This window comes from Chlorella variabilis, assembly GCF_000147415.1.
Source record: "Chlorella variabilis unplaced genomic scaffold CHLNCscaffold_15, whole genome shotgun sequence".
Lineage (NCBI taxonomy): Eukaryota > Viridiplantae > Chlorophyta > Trebouxiophyceae > Chlorellales > Chlorellaceae > Chlorella > Chlorella variabilis.
Window position 1 is genome coordinate 244,391 of NW_005435073.1, and position 16,939 is coordinate 261,329.

Below are 16,939 nucleotides of genomic sequence, written 5' to 3' on the forward strand. Positions count from 1 at the left end.
ATGCGCGTGCAGCGGCTGGGTAGGGATGGGCTTGCAGCGGTAGGCGGCAGGACCTCTGGGGGCCAGCTGCGTGCTCCTCATTGCGATTGGTAAGAATGCAATGTCCCACGCTGTCGCCATCCGCTGTTCATGCTGCCGTCATTGGCGGCGCCACGATGGCGGCAGGCCTTCCGCGACGCCACACCCTGCCCTGCCCTGCTTTCTCTTCATATCCACAACATGATCAAGGTTTACCCATAAGCTTTGGACAATGAAAGAATGCAAAAAAATGTACAATGGCGGAAGATGGGAGGCAGGTCAGTGTCGGTACGGCTGCATCCACGGCTGCAGGCCGGCTGCCACCAGCAGGCTGCGCCAGAGGCGCCACCGCCGAGGCTGCCCTGCCATCAGCGCTTGCTGCAGCCGCTGCATGTGGCCAGCCGAGCCAGTCAGGTCGGCCGCCAGAGCGCTGGAGGCAGCCGCCCGGTTGCTGACGCTGTCCACAAATGGAGCCGCTGTGCTGCTGCCAGCAATCGCGGTGCCTGCTGCCGCCACTGGCACAGCGCCTGCTGGCGCCAAGAGGCTGCCGCTGCCGTTGCCACTGCTGCTGCCCAGGGGCGGCCCCGAGCCGTTAAGCCAGGAGGGGTGCAGCTCTGGGTGGCTGCCGCACAGCACAGCCCTGCCGCCGCGGCTGCCCACTCGGCACAGTAGCGCCGCGGCGGCGCCGCCGTGCTCGGGGTAAGTGGCCAGCACGTGTGCCCCTTGCCGCTCCCACGGCTCCCACCGCTGCTGCTGCGTCCGCTCCTTGGCCGGTGCAGGAGGGGCCTGCCCCTGCTGCTGGTCCCGAGGCGCTGCGCTCCTGCCGTCGCTACCTGCTGCACCTGCTGCTGCCGCCTGGGGGGCCGCAGGGTCTCCAGGCAGCCAGAAGCCGGGCCCTCCGTTGACGTAATCGACGCCCTCCTGCCAGTCAGCCTCCGCCACAGATAACGGGGCCCACTCTGCCTGGTCCCCGGCCGATTCAACTGCTCCTGAGCATGCCATTCCTCGGTCCTGCTGGTGCTGCTTCTGTTGCTGAGGGAGCTCGCCGCCTCCACTGCCCCTGCTCCTCCTGCCGCCGCCACCGCTGCTGCTGCTGCTGCTGCTGCTGCTGCAGCCTGCAATTCCATCCCGGCCTTCCAGGCAGCGGAAGCGCAGGGGCGCCGCCACCGCGCCGTCTTCGCTCTCGTAGCAAAACCCTGGGTAGATGGAGCCGGCGGCGGTGCCTGGAAAGAAGCGCAGCTCGCGGTCGCCCACCACCTCCAGCCTGCACTCATGTTGCCAATGGCCAGGGGGGAGGGAGGTGACGGGCATGGCAGGCGGCAGGTGAAGGGCGTGCCAAGAGCTGCTGGAACGGGAGGGGCGTGGTATGCTGAAGCGGGGTGTATGCGGCACAGAGCGGCGGCGCGGCGGCGCCCGCCACACGCCACCATCAACGAATGGGGAGCTAAGTCGACCCTCAATAGTCCCTGCGGCTTCTCGCACCTGGACCCAGGCTCAAACTCGACGCGAGCGCAGGCGTAGTATGCGCCAGCACAGAGGCCCAGGTAGGCTCCTCCCCCGTCCACATACTCTGCAGCGGCGGTCAGCGGGGCAGGGCAGGGAGGGAGAGAGGTCGCTGCGCACAAAGGAGGAGCCGGAGCCGCTGCTGCTGGCGGGCAGCATGCATGCCGGCAATATACGGAATAAGCATGCAAGCACTCGCAGCAGCAGCAGCCACAGCGCTCGCAGCGGCCTCACCCCTGATGAGCGCATTGCCGCGGCCGTTCAGGTGCTGGCAGTATGGCAGGTCGGCGCCGCCCGGCATGACCAGCAGCAGGCAGCCTGCTTGCCAGCCGCCCGCCAGCAGCTCTGCAGCATCCAGGCTGGCCACCTGCACGGCCGGTACCAGCGCCTCCCGCAGGCTGTGCAGCGTGCTGAGCACGGAGCGGGTGCCGGCGCCGGGGCCGGAGTAAACGTAGGCGGCTGGGGGTGGGCCCTGGCCCTGGCCTGTGTTACCAGCCGCGGCGGCGGCGGCGAGAACGGCGGCGGCGGCAGTGGACCGCATGTGGGCCGCACCGCCTGCTGCGCGCCCCAGCTGGGCCTGACGGGATGGTGGTGGAGGCGCTGCTCTCGCTGGGCTGGCAAGTGCGCCGCAGAAAGCAGACATGCTGCACCGCAGGCTGGGCACTGCTGCAGCGGCCTGAGAGGGCAGCAGAAATTGTAACGAACTGATGCCGGTCGTGAAAGCGGATCCAATGAGCCTGCAGGGCCTCCTGAGCTCTGTGGGCCATGACTAGCCAGAATGCGAGGGGGAGGAAAGGGGCCGTTTATGACCAATTCAAGGGCCCTGGCCTTGCACTCACTGCATGTATGGTGCCTGGTGCCTCATATGATTCCACTCAGATAGCCTCCAAGCCCATCTGACGGCCGATGCAGCCATCGCGATGGCGTCGCTGCTCTCAGACCTCCTTTTCCCGGCTGTCCAGGCCAGCGGACACATACTGCTGGTCTTCATAGTTCGCCTGCATGCCGCCTGGCGCGCCCTGACAGCGCTGTGCACCGCGGCGGCGGCCCGCCTGGCGGCAGCGGCGCCGCCGCTCCGCCCCAGGCTGGCTGCGGCCTTTGCGCTGCCGCCCAGGGAACACATTGGCAGCCGGCCGCGGCCGCCTACCATACTGGGCGTTGCGGTGGCAGAGGAGTTGGCGGAAGTCGACTGGTCGGCAGCCGGCGAAGCCCTGGGCCTGCTGCTGTCCTGGTGAGCGTCTCGACCCGCCCAGTGCTTGCGGTTCTGGGCCAGCCCGCCTGGAGGTCTCACCTTAAGTCGGAAATTGTGTCTGACATCACGAGCACATAAAGCCACCTGCTGCAAGCTGTGCTGGATGCTCTCTTGGTGACGCGGGAGAGCTCTGCGGCCCTGCTCGTTCTAACTGGCTGCCTGCCTGGGTGCAGGGCGCACGACCGAGGCTTCTGCCAGGTGCTTTTTTACGAGCCGACAGGCAGCCTGCAGCAGCCGCACCGCCTGCGGCAGCTAGAACTGCAGCTGCTGCAGCGGCGGCTGTGCGGCGCGGTGCGGCTGCAGGCCGGGTGGCAGGGTCGTGCAGGGGACAGCGCCGGCGCGTTGGCAGGGTCTGTGGCGCCGAGCAATGGAGGCACGCTGACGGCCGTGCTGCTGTCAGCGGCAGACGGGCAGTGGCCGCTGCTGGCGGCAGCAGCAGCAGGCTCTCCTAGCAGTGAACCCTGTGGCAACGGAGCTGGAGCAACTGGTGACGGCAGCCTGGCCAGGACTGCGGCAATAGATGCCGCGATAGCGGCGCCGGCGCGGCTGAAACGGAGGCTGCAGGTGGTCGCGGGGCCTCTGGCGGGCCTCGAACCAGATTTCGTTCTGGTGAGCTGGCAGGGAGGTGTGCACAGGCAGGCAGGCTGTGCTTTGTGGGTTGAGTGGCCGGATGCACCTTGACCCCCCACTGTGGCTTCCTCTGTCGCGAAAGCACCAGGGGAGCGCGCGCCCCCTCTGCTGCCGTCCTGACTGCCGCTTGTCGCGGGGTGCTCGCTCCCCATGCGGCTCCTGGCGCAGGTGACGGGCCCGGCGCTGTCACTGGCTGGCTTCCCTGCCTGGGCGGTGCGTGTCAGCGAGATCTACGGCGTGGGCCCGCTGGCGGCGCTGGATGCGGGGCGGCTGCAGGCGGCGCTGCGCCGCTTCTGCACCACCAAGCAGCGCTTCGGCAAGTGACGGCGGCGGCCAGTGTCGCCAAGTTTTTTGCTTTCCAGGACCGTGTAACGTCAGCGTTGGTTGACTTCTGCTGGCAGCCTCTGCTGCTCAGTAACGTGAGATGGCTGCAGCTTCGGCTGGCACCCCTGGTTGCGGTTTGGCTCCCGGAAAAACAACGGGGCCGAGCCTCCCACGAGGGGACCAGCACCCGAGGGTGCACGGCATCGTGTCGGGGCTGTAGGGCCAGCACGCAGCACGGCATCCTCACTGAAGACCCCCCGGTGGGGTCAGGCCGGAACACCCTTCGTTGCTGCCCTTGCACGGCCACCAGGCACGGGATCAGGCCCTCGAACGCAGACCAAAACACCCCAGAAAAATCCGCGCGGCCTCATGCTCCAAGCCGTGCTGCAGCCTAGCTCAGCCGTCCCGGGGCGCTGCCATAGACGGGGGGAACATGTTGGACGCCCCGCAGCAGCGCGGAGCGGCGCGCCGCCACTAGGGCTTCCAGCGGCGGCGTGGCGGCGCGCACTCGGCGGCGGCAGCGGCACGGCGGCGGGCAGGCGCCTGACGCGAGCCCAGAGCCAGCAGCCCGCGGTTGACTTTGTCATGGTGCCCTGGGATGCGGAGCACGAGACCTGGTGGGTCCTGCCGCTGCGCCGTCGCGCCCAGGGCCTGCGGGGCGCGATCGAATGCTGCCCACGCCGCCGTCGCTGCGCCCTGCCGTCGCTGCGCCACGCCGCGGCCTTGCCGTGGTCGCCCACCTGCTGGCGCCGCCCTATGCCTGCCCGCGTCACCGCTGACCCATAGCCGCGGCATGGCACACCAAACCGCTGCAGGGACACAGAAGCTGAGGAGCGCATGGCAGCACTGATGGCGCGCTTCAAAGCGGCTGACCTGGATGGGTGGGTGCTCTGCTCTGCCGGGTGCCTGTTGCGACACAAGCAAGCACAGGCCACGCAGCAGCGCCGCCAGCAGCCAGCTGCAGCGCGCTGCCCTGCCGCCGGCTAACCTCGGCGGGGGCCCTGCTGCGGGCCGAGGCATGCCCCGGCCCCGCGCCCCGACCCACCGCTGCTCCTGGGCGCGCTTGACCCCTCCTCTGCAGCAACGGCGTGATCGACCGGCAGGAGCTCCAGGTGCTGCTGGAGCGTGTGGGAGATGGGGAGGACGAGGTGCCCATGGTGCGTGGCGGCCGGCTTACACAACAGTCGCTGGAAGGGCAGGGCAGGGCAGGACTGTGCAGCGGCAGCGTGGGCTTCGGCTTCGGCCTCTTTCTGTTGCATCGCGCTGCTGCCGGCCAGAGTTGCTGCAGAGTTGATGGCTGCTGCCCGCCTGTTGGCCCGGCGCCTGAGCTGCTGTACTGCTTGTACCGCTCACGTACCGCTTGTGTACCGCAGCACTGGCTGACCGATGAAGACATCGGGGAGGTGATGGCGCAGTACGACACCAACAGGGACGGCGTGATCAGGTGGGAACAGGCGGTACTGGCGTGGCGGTACAGCCAGCAGCGGTGCATGCAGGGCTGATTCATGGGAGGTGGCACGCAAGGGAGGGGCTGTACCCTTGTTCTTGCGGGACAGCACAGGTCCAGCGGGCGTCCACACCGCCCACCGGCACGGCGCCCTCTGTCGCGTGACGCGTGTGCGACACCCAGCGCGCCCCGCTGCGCTTCTTGCCCCTGCCTCCCTTCCTCTGCAGCTTTGAGGAGTTTGTGCGCATGGCCCAGGACAACATCTTCCTGACCGGGAAGCTGCAGGAGTACAGCAAGGCGTTCAAGTGCGAGCAGCTGCCGCGCAGCTGCCTGCTGCGCCGCCGGGCGCTGTGTGCGCCGTGATGGCTACATGCGCTGCTGTTGTACCTGCCGCCTGCCTTTTGTCTCTGCGGCCGTGCTGCCCGCTCCCGTTCGCCTGCCGCCGGCTTGAAGCGCCCCGCCCGCTTCGCCCCTGCCTCCCGTGGCCCTGCAGAGCGGTGGATGCCGGCGGCGACGGCTCCATCGGCGCCACAGAGCTGTTCCGGCTCTTTGAGAAGCTGGGCAACCCGGTCAGGTGAGGGCTCTCCTCATGTTCATATTAAGGTGCTGGAGGTGCTGGAGGGTTGCGGCTGCAGTACACCTGCGGTACACCCTGTGGCGCTTGACAGGGGGCGCCCCGCGCGCGCGCGCCACCACGCGGGCGGCCACGCCGCCGGGCATTGCTCACCGCCGTGCTTCTTCTCCCGTGCTTGCCTCACTGCCCTTTCTTCCTGGTGCAGCTACGACAAGCTGGTGAAGATTATGGAGCAGTACGACAAGGACCAGTCGGGTGGGTGTTGGGTTGGATGGCGGCGTGGGTGGCTGGCAGGGCGCAGGGCTGAGCTCGTGGGCGGCGACGCCGCATGCGGGGGTGCCTGGCCTGATCGTACCGCACGTGCTGCCTGTACCGCAGGCTCCATCGACTTTGCCGAGTTCCTGCGCATGTTCCGGGATGAGCTGCTGGACCTGCAGGTAGCTGGGGGGTGGGTTCGGGTGTGGTGTGGTGTGGTGTGGTGTGGTGTGGGGTGGGGTGGGTGTGGTGTGGGGTGGGGTGGGTCTGCAGGTGGGGTGGCTGGGGCATAGAGATGCTGTGTGGAGAGAGAGAGAGAGAGAGAGAGAGAGAGAGAGAGAGGGAGGAGATCTTAGAGAGCGTGGTCGTGATGAGATTGTGGTGTGCATCTGTTGCCCCACCCTGCCAGCCAACTCCCCAGCCCCAACAACCACGCCCCCCACCCTGACCCGCGCCGCAGCAAATCATGGAGTTCATCAAGCAGCGGACCGCGGAGCGGGAAAGCAGGGCGGCGGCCAGGGCCGCTGCCGCCGCGGCAGAGGCGCCGCCCGTGGCGGCGGAGCCCGCGGGGCCTCCCAAGGCCGCGCCCAAGCTGCTGCCGGGCGGCGTGAACCTGTTTTTCAGTGAGGAGGAACTCGATGCGGGTGAGGCTTTGATGGCGGCAGTGGCGGCGACGTGCGTGGTGCACCGTTGTGGTGGCAGCGGGCTCCCGGATCCCCCGGGCCAGCCTCCAGCCTCGCTGGCCCCCCTCCCCGCCAACCCGCCACGTGCCGGCAGCCTATCGCCGGCATGGCGGCCCACCCTCGTGCCGCCGCCGCTCGTGCCGCCGCCCGCTGCCGTGCAGTGCTGGCTGCCAACAAGGACAAGGTGGTGGTGCTGATGGCCAGCGTGACGTGGTGCCGCCCCTGCAAGGCGTTCCAAGAGAACTACGAGGTGCGGCGCCGGGGTGGGCTGGGGTCACTTTTGGGTGCTCTGTGTCGCTGGTCGTGCTGTCTGAGAGGCATTGCCTGCCTGCATGTGTGTGTGTGTGTGTGTGTGTGTGTGTGTGTGGTGGATGTGTTGGCTGCGGCGGCGTGCTGCTTCGGCTGTCACTGCCTGTTTAGTGGCTCGAGCGCATGTACCGCCTACCTGTACCGCAGAAGGCGGCCCAGCACTACAGCGACGCCGTCTTCCTCAAGTTTTACGGTGTGCAAGCGCACAGCCAGCTTTGGATGGGCTTCTCTGCTTCCATTCTCCCAGTGCCACCCTGTCCGCTCATCCAGCATCGCCAAGCAAATGCAGCAACCGGCTCACTTGCTGCCGCCTCACCTGCGTTCCGCACCATGTGAACCGCCACTCCTGCCACTGCCGCTGCTGCTGCCGCCGCTGCAGGCAACTCTAATGAGAGCACCAAGGCGCTGTTCAAGGACCGCCTCAAGTGCCGCACCACGCCCTCCTTCTTCTTCTTCCGAGGAGGTGGGTGCAGCTTGCAGTCTGCGGTTTCCTGAGTTTCGGGCCCCAACGGTGGTGGCCCTGTCTGCATTCATTTGTGTGTGTTGTGTGTGTTATTGCTTTGTTTGCCTATGGGGAGGCTCCTCGTTTGGGCCCGTGTGTGCGGAACAGCTGGGCTGGGGCTCTGGAGCCTGCCGTGACTGCTGCCGCACTGCGGCGTGGTCCGTGCTGCAGGTCAGATTGTGGAGAGCTGCACCGGCGCGGTGACCAAGCGGCTGGAGACCAACCTGAGGAAGGCGAGGAGAAGCTGCCCCATCCGGCATAGAGCTGCTGTGAACAACTGCGTCTGCATGCTGTGTCAGCGTTCTTTGCCTGCACTGTTTGCTGTGCCTGCTGGCATTGCAGCCGAGCACCGCCATGGTGCAGCCGCCATCGTGCAGACACTCGCTCCGCTGCTGCTCTGTCTGTGCCGCAGGCTTACGGGCCCGATGGCGACAAGGAGGCGCTGCTGTGGCTGAAGGAGGAGGACTTGGCGACGGTGGCGTAGGGCCGCTGCAGGAGGAAAGGAGGCGGCAGGAAAGAATCAGGGCGGCAGCTGGCATGCGTCGAAGCTGCGGCTGGCGGGAGCGGCCGACGCCGCCTGAATGGCCGGCTGGCTCCCTGGCTGGCTGGCGCCCCTGAGGAGCCCTCTACTGCCGAATCGTGAGCTTGCCCCCGTGTTGACCGGCTATTTTGTGGTGCCTGCACTTGAATAGCTTCCCTTGTCCCCTTGTCTCCACCATCGACACTTCGCCATATGATCGCAGCCAACTCGCTGTCTTGAATAACGCTTTACGGGAGGCTGCCTTCCTTCTCGTTGCATGTTCCCCTGTTTTGCCCACGTTGCTAGCAACCCTAACTCTGTGTGGCCACCACCAACTCCGTTGAGCAGAAGCCGCAGCAGAAAACAAAAGCTGTGTGCGGCCCCGCCCAGGCACGCCGCCAGTCTGCGCTGGTTCTGGCACTGCATGCCGCAAAGCCCCTATGATGTGCTGCGTGATCTGGCAACGCCCCTCCCGGCGCTGCCTTTGTCATGGCAACGTGAGTTCCGCTTTTCTGCTTGAAATGACGGGCGCGGGGGCGCGGCGTGCGCGCTGGGAATACAGGGAGAGGAGCAGGCACTTGACACATCTGCGTAAAGGCGCTTGCGCTCTGTAACATGCTGGCTGGCCGCTGGCATCCGCCATGTGCGGCAATGGGGGCTGCATTAATATAGCGCTGCGCCAACAGGTCAGCACGCCTGTGACTCAGCGCATTTAGGAAAGCAAAGGCCTCGGCTGCCAAAACGTGTCACCTTTCATCATCACTGTACACACTCGTGCCTCCATGTCCGCCATCGACCCTTTGGAGAGTCAGGCCGCCCATGGGGAGGCCAAGGAGGCTGCGGCCGGCCCGAGCACTGCTTCCGCCGCCGCTCCTGCCAGCGCTCGCCAGGAGGCGTCCAAGGGCGCCCCGGCAGAGCGCCAGGGCTCGCTGGAGCGGGACCTCAAGCAGCAGTGGGAGCAGGCCAGGAGGCACATGGGGGCAGGCGGGGACACACTGGTGAGGCGGCCAAGTGCCGGTGGCACGCGGTGTGCCAGGCCCTGCCAGCGCCCTTCCCCCAAGTCGCGATGCGTCAGCGCTTTGGCTAACGGTCCCCATGCATGCCAGCTGCAGCCTGATGCCCGGCTGCTGGCGCCGGATGCCTGACCCCCATGCATGCCAGGCCCACCCGGCGGCAGCGCTGGAGGCTGCCGACACGCCGGCGCAGGCGCTGGATGTGGCCAGCCACAGGCGGGATGTGACGGGGCAGGCCGAGGCGATGCAGCACCAGGTGGCGGAGACCCTTCGTGAGTGCTGCAGGCCCGGGGGCGCCGCCAGCGCCAGCGGTGCATGCTGAGATGGTGCCACACCCACGAACACATCATCAGCCGCGCCAGGCAGCCTGTCTGCTGAACCCCGATCGGCCGGCCCTGACCCCCTGCCCCTGCAGCCCATACGCAGCAGCACCGCTGAGCACCCAGGGATGGCTGCTCGGCAGAGTTCTGGGGCTGAGCGGCGCATCTGGAAGTGCCTGCTCGCCTCCCTGAGTGCTCGTCGTGGGAATGGTGATGCTGTTGATTAAACTGCAGCCCAGCATGCAACGCAGTGGAATAGCAGGCAGATGAATCAGCAGGGGGGAAGAAGCTGCTCAGGGGAGGTCACCTCCCAGCTCTGGAAGGCACAGCGCCAGGATGCGCCCGCTCAGTTCTGCCGGAAGGGGCGGCACGCCCTGCTTTGAATTCGCCCGCGCCAGGCTGAGCGCCGCTGCTCGCAGCCGTGAACGCTGCCCCTCCGCAGCCGCTGGCGAAGTGCAGCGGCAGCAAACCGTCCATGAAGGCTTGACCCGCCCGAGCGCCTGCCGCCAGCAGCTGCTGTGCTACCGCCTCGTCACCTTCACGAGCTGCAGTGTAGAGCTTGCCTTCCAGTTCCATCTCACACACGATTAACCTGGTAGCCCTGCAGCAGGCGGGCGGGCGGGCAAGCGGGTTGGCGGCAGCGGCCCCAGCCCAGGGAGCGCCCCTGCATATGCAGGCTGCTGGCAGTTATGCAGGGTGCTCCCCCCCATCCCAATGCTGCCAGAGGTTCACCTGGGGGACGAGGCGAGCACCTCGAGGCGAGAGCAGCCACAAGCCGACCAGGTTTGCCTTGTTCGCTGCTGCCTGTGTGCTGCAGCACAAACAAGTTCAAGCTGCACATGAGGGGGCACGAGCAGGCCCAGGGTGTGCCGCGCTGCGCTGAGTCGCAGCAGGCCCGCCCCCACGCCCCACCGTCCATTGTCCTGCCACCTGCCCAGTTGTCCCAGTTGAGTGCCTGCGCCGCTGCCCCGAACTGCAAGGAGGGATTGTGTTACTGCCGGCCAGGCCGCAGATGGCTGCTCCTCTCCCCTCCCACCCGCTCCTGCCGTCAGAGCGGCCATGCCGTGCCCTGCCGCTCGGTGCACTGATTAAACGTTTCGCGGCGGGTGCCAACAGCATACGGACCATTTCTATAACATGAAAGCTGACAGAAGCGTAACATCAACAGATGAAATGAGCAAGGCGGGTGGAGGTAAGGGTGCCACATTTGCCGCATCTGCTTGGCTGCAACAGTGGAGTCCGGGCTCCTGCAGGCACAGCGCCAGGATGCGCCCGCTCAGCTCTGCCGGCAGTACAGCGCTGCTGTGCTGCTGCGCCCGCATCAGGCTGAGCGCTGCCACCCGCAGCCGCTTGCGCTGCCCCTCCGCCAGCCGCCCCACCGGCCACCCTGCCTCGGCCGCCGAGCGCTGCAGAACGGCAGGCAGCGCTCGAGCCAGGTCGGGGCAGCCCGCACGAATCGAGTCCCACTGCTCCTGGCTGAGCGGCAGGCGGGCCGCCAGGTCGGCCAAGAGGGTGGCAGAGCGCTGGCCGTGCTGCAGCAGGATGCCCAGGGCTGGCTGCACCGCTGGCGCCGCATGCACCAGGCAGCGGGCCACCACCATTTGCTCTGCTTTGCGGCGGTGGCCGTGTCCAGCACCCAATGTAGCGGTGTGCAGCCTTCATTGTCCTGTGCAAAAGCCACCTCTGGTGCCGCCTTCAGCAGCAGCTGCACGGCTGCTGTATTGTTCCAATAGGTGGTGTAGTGGATGGGAGCCCGCATGTCTGCGTCGAGCTTTGCGGCTGCGGCAGGTGCCGCCGACAGCAGCAGCCTCATCACTGCAAAGTTCCGACGGTCAGCAGCAAAGTGCAGCGGTGTCCAGCCTCTGCGACCCACCATTAAGGCTGTTTCTGGGGCGGCTGCCAATAGCAGGCGCACCATTTCCGGGGCTGCAGGCGCTTCCCAGGATTGCTCCATTGCGGCATAGTGCAGTGGTGTCTGCCCATATGAATCTGCCACTGCCGCCGTGGCTGGTGCAGCCTCCAGCAGCAGCCTTGCCACCCCCGCATGCATGCGGTGGACCCAGCTGGTAGCGTGAAGAGGCACCCGGCCGTTTCTGTTGACTAGGTCCGCCTGAGCTCCTGCTGCCAGCAGCTGCCGCGCAGCTGCCTCGTCGCCGTCGCTAACTGCCTGATACAGCTTGCCTGCCAGATCCATCACACAAACGGCCAACCAGATAGCCCTCCAGCAGGCGGGGCGGGCAGGCGGGCGGGTTGGTGGCAGCGGCGCCAGCCCAGGCAGCACCCCTGCAGGCTGCTGCAGCACAGCTGGTCGATTCAGTTCTTCCCCACCAAGCCACTGCTGCCAGGAGGTTCACCTGGGAAAACGAGGCGAGCACCTGGAGGCGAGAGCAGCCACGATTCACCAGGTGTGTTTCCTGCTCGCTGCTGCCTGCTGGAGCACAGAACAACTCCAAGCTGTTCAGGAGAGGGCACGAGCAGGCCCAGGGCGCCACGCTGCTCTGAGTCGCAGCAGGACCGCCCAGCCGCACCGTCCCCTTTCCTGATCCTTGCGCCAGTTGTGCCAGCTGAGCGCCTGCGCCGCTGCCCCCCACTTGAAGGAGGGCTTGTGCTGCTGCCGGCCCAGGCCGCCAGTGCCTGCTCATCTCCCTCCCACCAGCACCTGCCATCAGAGCGGCCATGCTGTGCCTTTCCATTCCAAATCCCAACTTTTTTGGATGCATGTCAACAGCTTGTCAGGCCATGACAAGGGCATAACATCTTGTTGACATTTCCCATGTCACACAGGACAAGGGAGCAACATGGGGCTTGTCAACAGGGGGCTTTGGAACAGGGGGCTTGTCGACACCATGTCGGGCGTGACATGGTGTCAACAAGCCTCCTATCCACAAGGGCCAATGTCAACAAGATGTTGAAATGGGATCCCTGAATTGAGATCCAGGGAATGCTTCAGGCGTTCTCTGCTGCCCAGAAGGCTCCAGGCAGCCTGGGCGCCCAGGCGTGGGACCCCTTGCAGCTTGCCCTGCTGCAGACCGCAGCACCCCCAGCAGGCGCGTCCGCATGGGGTTAGCCACACACCCAGCGCCCTTCCGGCACCGTTTCACTTCTTTCCGGCGCATTGAAAGCCAAATACATGCTTTTGGGCAGTCAAGGGCCCTTGCCTGCCGCTCTGGACGCGGGCCCATTACCGCACACCCCAACCCTAGGTTTTCGCTGGCTTGCTGCCTTGACGCCGTCTCCCGGAAGCATCGGAAGGTCACACAAATACCGGGTGAGCTCAGCGGTGGGCTACCTTGGCCAACTGTCGCCCCCAATTGCTTGGTGGCGGGCCTCACCGAACGCCCGTGTCCGCATTTAGGCGGGTGGGTGCATGCGAGCACGGGGGGAGGATGCCGCCAGGTCAGCGGGGCCAGATGGAAGCGGGCGGGCCCTGAGATGGCATCCCCCGCCCCGCCACCCGCTCTGCCGCCTTGCATGTGGAGCAGGTGCAGGGCCTTGTCCTGCACCCCCCACATGCAGCCTCACCACAATCAGGCAACCTGAATTCTACACTAGCATGACCTACATCTGCCCGATCCCCCCTTCGCGCAGTCCATTGTGCTACTCCCATCAAACCGCTGTCTCCCTTGGTGGCGGTGGCGGGGCGCTGCCCCGGGCCGCCACTCCCCACCAGCCCAGCTGCCTCCCTCGCTGTGCACACCACCCGCAAACACCCTCAGCTCGCCCCTTCCCTCCCTCTCATATCCCTTTTCCCAATGTGCATTGCCGCCTTTGCATTTGGGTTGGCGGACGGGGCTGGGGGGCGTCTGCGCCCCCCGCCCCCGTTTCCCTCCACCCCCTGCCCCAGTGTTTTCATTTTCCCTGCCCCCAGAATGCTGTGTAAACGTGCCACACTGCTGGGAAGGGCAACAAGGGGGGTACATGTGGACAAGGGGTTTACAAGCAGCTTGTTTTCTGCTGTTGACATGGCGCTTGCCGACATGGGCTGACAAGCCCCTTACTACAAGCCCCTTACTACAAGCCCCAAGCAAGCGACATGTTGAGTGATCTTGTTGACAAGGGCTGACAAGGGCCCTTGTTTTTGCCTTGTCTACACCATGTTGACATGGGGCCCAAAAATTCCAAGTTGGTGCATGTATCAATTGTGCCGGCACTGCCGCAGAGCAATGCTGGCAGCAGAGCAATTTCACAGCAAGACAGCTGTGCAAAAACAGTTCCCAGCAAATGGCATGAGCAAGGCGTGCGGAGGCAAGGGCACTGCGAAAGACACGGCAACAGGCGGTAGTCACCAGAGCAACAGGCAGCAGGACGGGTCGCTGGCCAGGAAACTTGGCGGCATTGCGGGCAACCCACAATAACATAAGGGACAATGAATTGTCAGGTTAATCAACATCACTGTGGGAAGATACATATAAAAGAACGTTTCGGCAACTGCCGCCATGCGGCTCACGGCAGCGGGCCCAGCAGCGACCGCACCGCCGCCGCCTTGCTCAGCATCCAGCAGTTGCCCAGCAGCAGCCAGGCCGCCACGCACAGCTGCAGCCCGCAGTAGCCCTCGCCGCAGCACAGCTCAGCGAGCTCCGCATCTGCCGCGGCCCAGGCACGGCTGGCGGCACTCCCGGCAGCCGCAGCCCACCGCCAGGGTGGCCCAGCAGCGTCCAGCCGCCGCCGTCGAGCAGGGGCGGGTGGCGAGGGCAGCGTCACGGCGCCAGCCATCCAGCCGGCAGCCAGCGTAGGCAGCAGCACGCCCACCACTGCCTGCTGCATGGTCAGCAGCGCCATGCAGTGCAGCTGGCGCTGGGCGGCAGGGGCTGCACATGCAGGAAGGCAGGGAGGCACCCGTGAGCGCAAGGCGGCTCGCTGACCGCATTTCCTGCGCGGTGCAGAGCACTGGCGCCCGCAGGCCGCACGCTCCCTGGCTTTCAGGCTGGCTCTCTGGTGCCGGTGCTGCGGCACCTTGCGGCCGGCGCCTCTGCACGCACCGAAGGCGGATCCAAGCCGCGGTGGCCACGCACCTGCCAGCAAGTCGCGCTGGTGCTGCTGCGGCAGGCCCAGCTCCGGATGCAGCAGGTCTGGCAGGACGCCCAGCGCCTCCCACGTGCTGGCCAGCCGCGCCGCCGTGAACGGGTGCGTCAGCAGCGGCAGGCGGCAGAAGGCGGCACCGTGGGGGGCGGCCAGCAGCATCAGAGCTGTCTGCTGCGCCAGCACGGCCAGCGGCGGCTGCGGAAGGGCCACGCCCACAAACGCCGAATGCAGCGTGCGGGTGCCTGCAGGTGCAGGCGGTGGCACAGGAGAGCTGACAGCGAGGGTTTGCCGCAGACGTAGACCAGCAAAGCATTATGAGCAGCGCAGCTGCACAGGCACGTCGGCAGGCCCAGCGCGGGGGCTCCCACCTGCCGCAATCCGCAGCCAGTCCACCACGCCCCCGGCCGCTCCCGCCGTTGCCGATTGGTGCAGCAGCTTGGACACGCCTTCCTGCACCCGCAGGCCCGGCGGCGCGGCCAGGCAGGCTCCTGAGCAAGCAGCGTGACCGTCGTCAAACCGCGGATGCGGCAGCCAGAGTGGCCTGACAGATGCAGGCAGTGCCTGCCAGGGCACGCCAGCGGACAAGTGCATGCAGGTGATTGCAGGCAACTTGTGCGGGCAGGCCCCCACCCCGGTGGGTTGGTGCGTCGTTACGCAGGCGGCCGCCAGGCGGGATGCGCCAATGATCCACACCCTGCGCGGCAGCCAGGCAGAGCGGCCCAGCAGCCGTGTAGTTGAGTGGCACCGCATCGAGGTCCAGCATCCATCACAGCATGGCCCAGGGGAGGGCAGGCCCCGAGGGCACGGTTGCAGCACGACAGCCCGTCCAGCCCAGCCACCCTCTGGCGCGAGGCCATCGCGCACCCAGGCTGGCACAGGCACGAGAGCCAGCACGCACTCGGCGCACCTGTAGCGCAGCCACGCGGCCTGAGGGAGGCACAGCGCAGCCAGGCCCGCCGCAAAGACAGCCAGGCGCAGGCAGTCGTGGGCCTGGGGCGCTGCCGCCGCCGCCGAGTGCTGCCACATGACGCCTTGCACGACCAGCATCATCACATAGGTGGTCACCTCAGCGCCCCGCACCAGCTGCACCTGGCGCTGCTGGGGGTGCGCGGCCGGCGGCCCCGCGTCACCAGGCGGCGCCCCACCGCTCCCCGTCCAGGGCCCGCTGCCCGCCGCGTCACCAGGCGGCGCCCCAGAGCCCTCTCCCTCTCCTTGGTGGCACGGGCTGCTGCCCTGTGCGGGGGCTGCTGCCATGCGAGGCCCAGCGACTGGTGTGGCGGGCCCGATAGCCCGGGGCTGCCGCGATGAGAATTGCAGCAACAACAATATCCCCGCTGCCGCAAGGAGTTCCTTGTTTGCGAGCGGTTCGGCTACGGGGCTGCGGATATCGGAGCCCTTCCGGCGTTTGTGAGAGCTGGGGGACGTCGGCAGCAACGTGCACAGCAATGCTGGGAGAGGTAACGCAGCCATCGGAGATTTGGGCGCATGAGGCGGCAGCAGCGGCACCGGTTGCGAGTACTATGTGCGGCGGTGGTGCATTGGGTGCCGCAAGCGGGTGGCTGTGATGTTGAAACCGAAAGATGATAGCTGATGGTGATTCTGGCGCTGGCACTGCCCACTCCTGGTGCTCCGACATTGCGGTGTCCCGCAACTGGTTTCCGCAGCGGCGGTGACGGCGGCGTCAGCGGCGGCGTCAGGTACTGCAGTGAGGCCTGCTCCCGCGCGCACGGCGAACCCACAAGCCCGAGCGCCGGTGCCTGCGTGCTGTCGCGGCTGCCGCGCAGCCTTAACGGCTGCCTTGGTGCGTGGGATATCACGATAGCTTGCTGCAGATCGTGCGGCGGCCAGCCTGCCTGGTGTGCGGCACAGAGCGCAGGGCACGGCCTTACCTCCCTGTCACCATCCTGGAACACACACACGGTGCTCGTCTTTCAACTGCCTCATCTGGCGGTGAAGGGGTGGAATGGTGGGAGGGCTGGTTCCTGCACAGGTGTCCCGCCCTGTGCACAGTGTGCACTGCACACGTCACGCCACGCTGGCGCCTGGTGGCGCCCAGCATGTGGCTGCTCGAACGATGGGTACCCTATCAACGGCCTGCGTCGGAAGATCTCTTACCTGTGTTGTGCATGTAAATCGTTTTGTGCACGCCTGGGCAAGTGTTGGGCGAGGATACTTGTTACGCGGCCGCAGTGTTTCTGGCCCTCGTGGCAGCTTTGGCGATGGGCGGGCGATGAGGACTGCTGTCGCGTCCAAATTTCGCCAATCAGCTGGCGATGGCACATTGAGGATTGGCGAAATGCGGGGGAGCCACCCTTGCGCCTGGCACAGCGCAGCGGCCACATGCGGCGCCGCTGTTGCTTTGTCGGCACTTGCCTCCCTTTTGGGGGACTGGGGGCGAAGCCCCCAGCAAGCTGGCGCTTGTTTAACACTATGGAGTGAAGTTCCTGAGGAAAATTGGCCATTTCTCCTCAAAATATTGGCGATGTCAGTCATGGGGGCTGGCGACGCGCTGGCGATGTCGCCCCGCCGCCTGCCCTCATTTAGCCAGCCCTGGCTGGCGATGGGCG

At 66.5% G+C, this 16,939-nt stretch overlaps 3 protein-coding genes across 3 annotated transcripts; 2 read left to right on the forward strand and 1 right to left on the reverse strand.

Annotated features, from left to right (window-relative positions):
• Window positions 1-297: 297 nt before the first annotated feature.
• CHLNCDRAFT_135977 (hypothetical protein) lies at window positions 298-2,062 on the reverse strand (the record flags this gene model as incomplete). Its single annotated transcript, XM_005846033.1, has 3 exons — window positions 298-1,282; window positions 1,501-1,588; window positions 1,756-2,062. 3 exons carry the CDS (start codon window positions 2,060-2,062, stop codon window positions 298-300), a joined length of 1,380 nt encoding a protein of 459 aa, XP_005846095.1.
• A 379-nt stretch (window positions 2,063-2,441) lies between these two features.
• Window positions 2,442-3,727, forward strand: CHLNCDRAFT_135978 (hypothetical protein; the record flags this gene model as incomplete). The annotated part of the gene is made up of 3 exons (XM_005845905.1): window positions 2,442-2,752; window positions 2,947-3,382; window positions 3,572-3,727. 3 exons carry the CDS (start codon window positions 2,442-2,444, stop codon window positions 3,725-3,727), a joined length of 903 nt encoding a protein of 300 aa, XP_005845967.1.
• Window positions 3,728-4,312: 585 nt separating this feature from the next.
• Window positions 4,313-7,981, forward strand: CHLNCDRAFT_135979 (hypothetical protein; the record flags this gene model as incomplete). The annotated part of the gene is made up of 14 exons (XM_005845906.1): window positions 4,313-4,344; window positions 4,543-4,608; window positions 4,809-4,884; window positions 5,101-5,171; window positions 5,402-5,479; window positions 5,668-5,748; window positions 5,954-6,003; window positions 6,127-6,185; window positions 6,464-6,647; window positions 6,848-6,936; window positions 7,143-7,188; window positions 7,375-7,458; window positions 7,669-7,778; window positions 7,910-7,981. The coding sequence occupies 14 exons, from the start codon at window positions 4,313-4,315 to the stop codon at window positions 7,979-7,981; spliced, it is 1,098 nt and encodes a 365-aa protein (XP_005845968.1).
• Window positions 7,982-16,939: the final 8,958 nt, after the last annotated feature.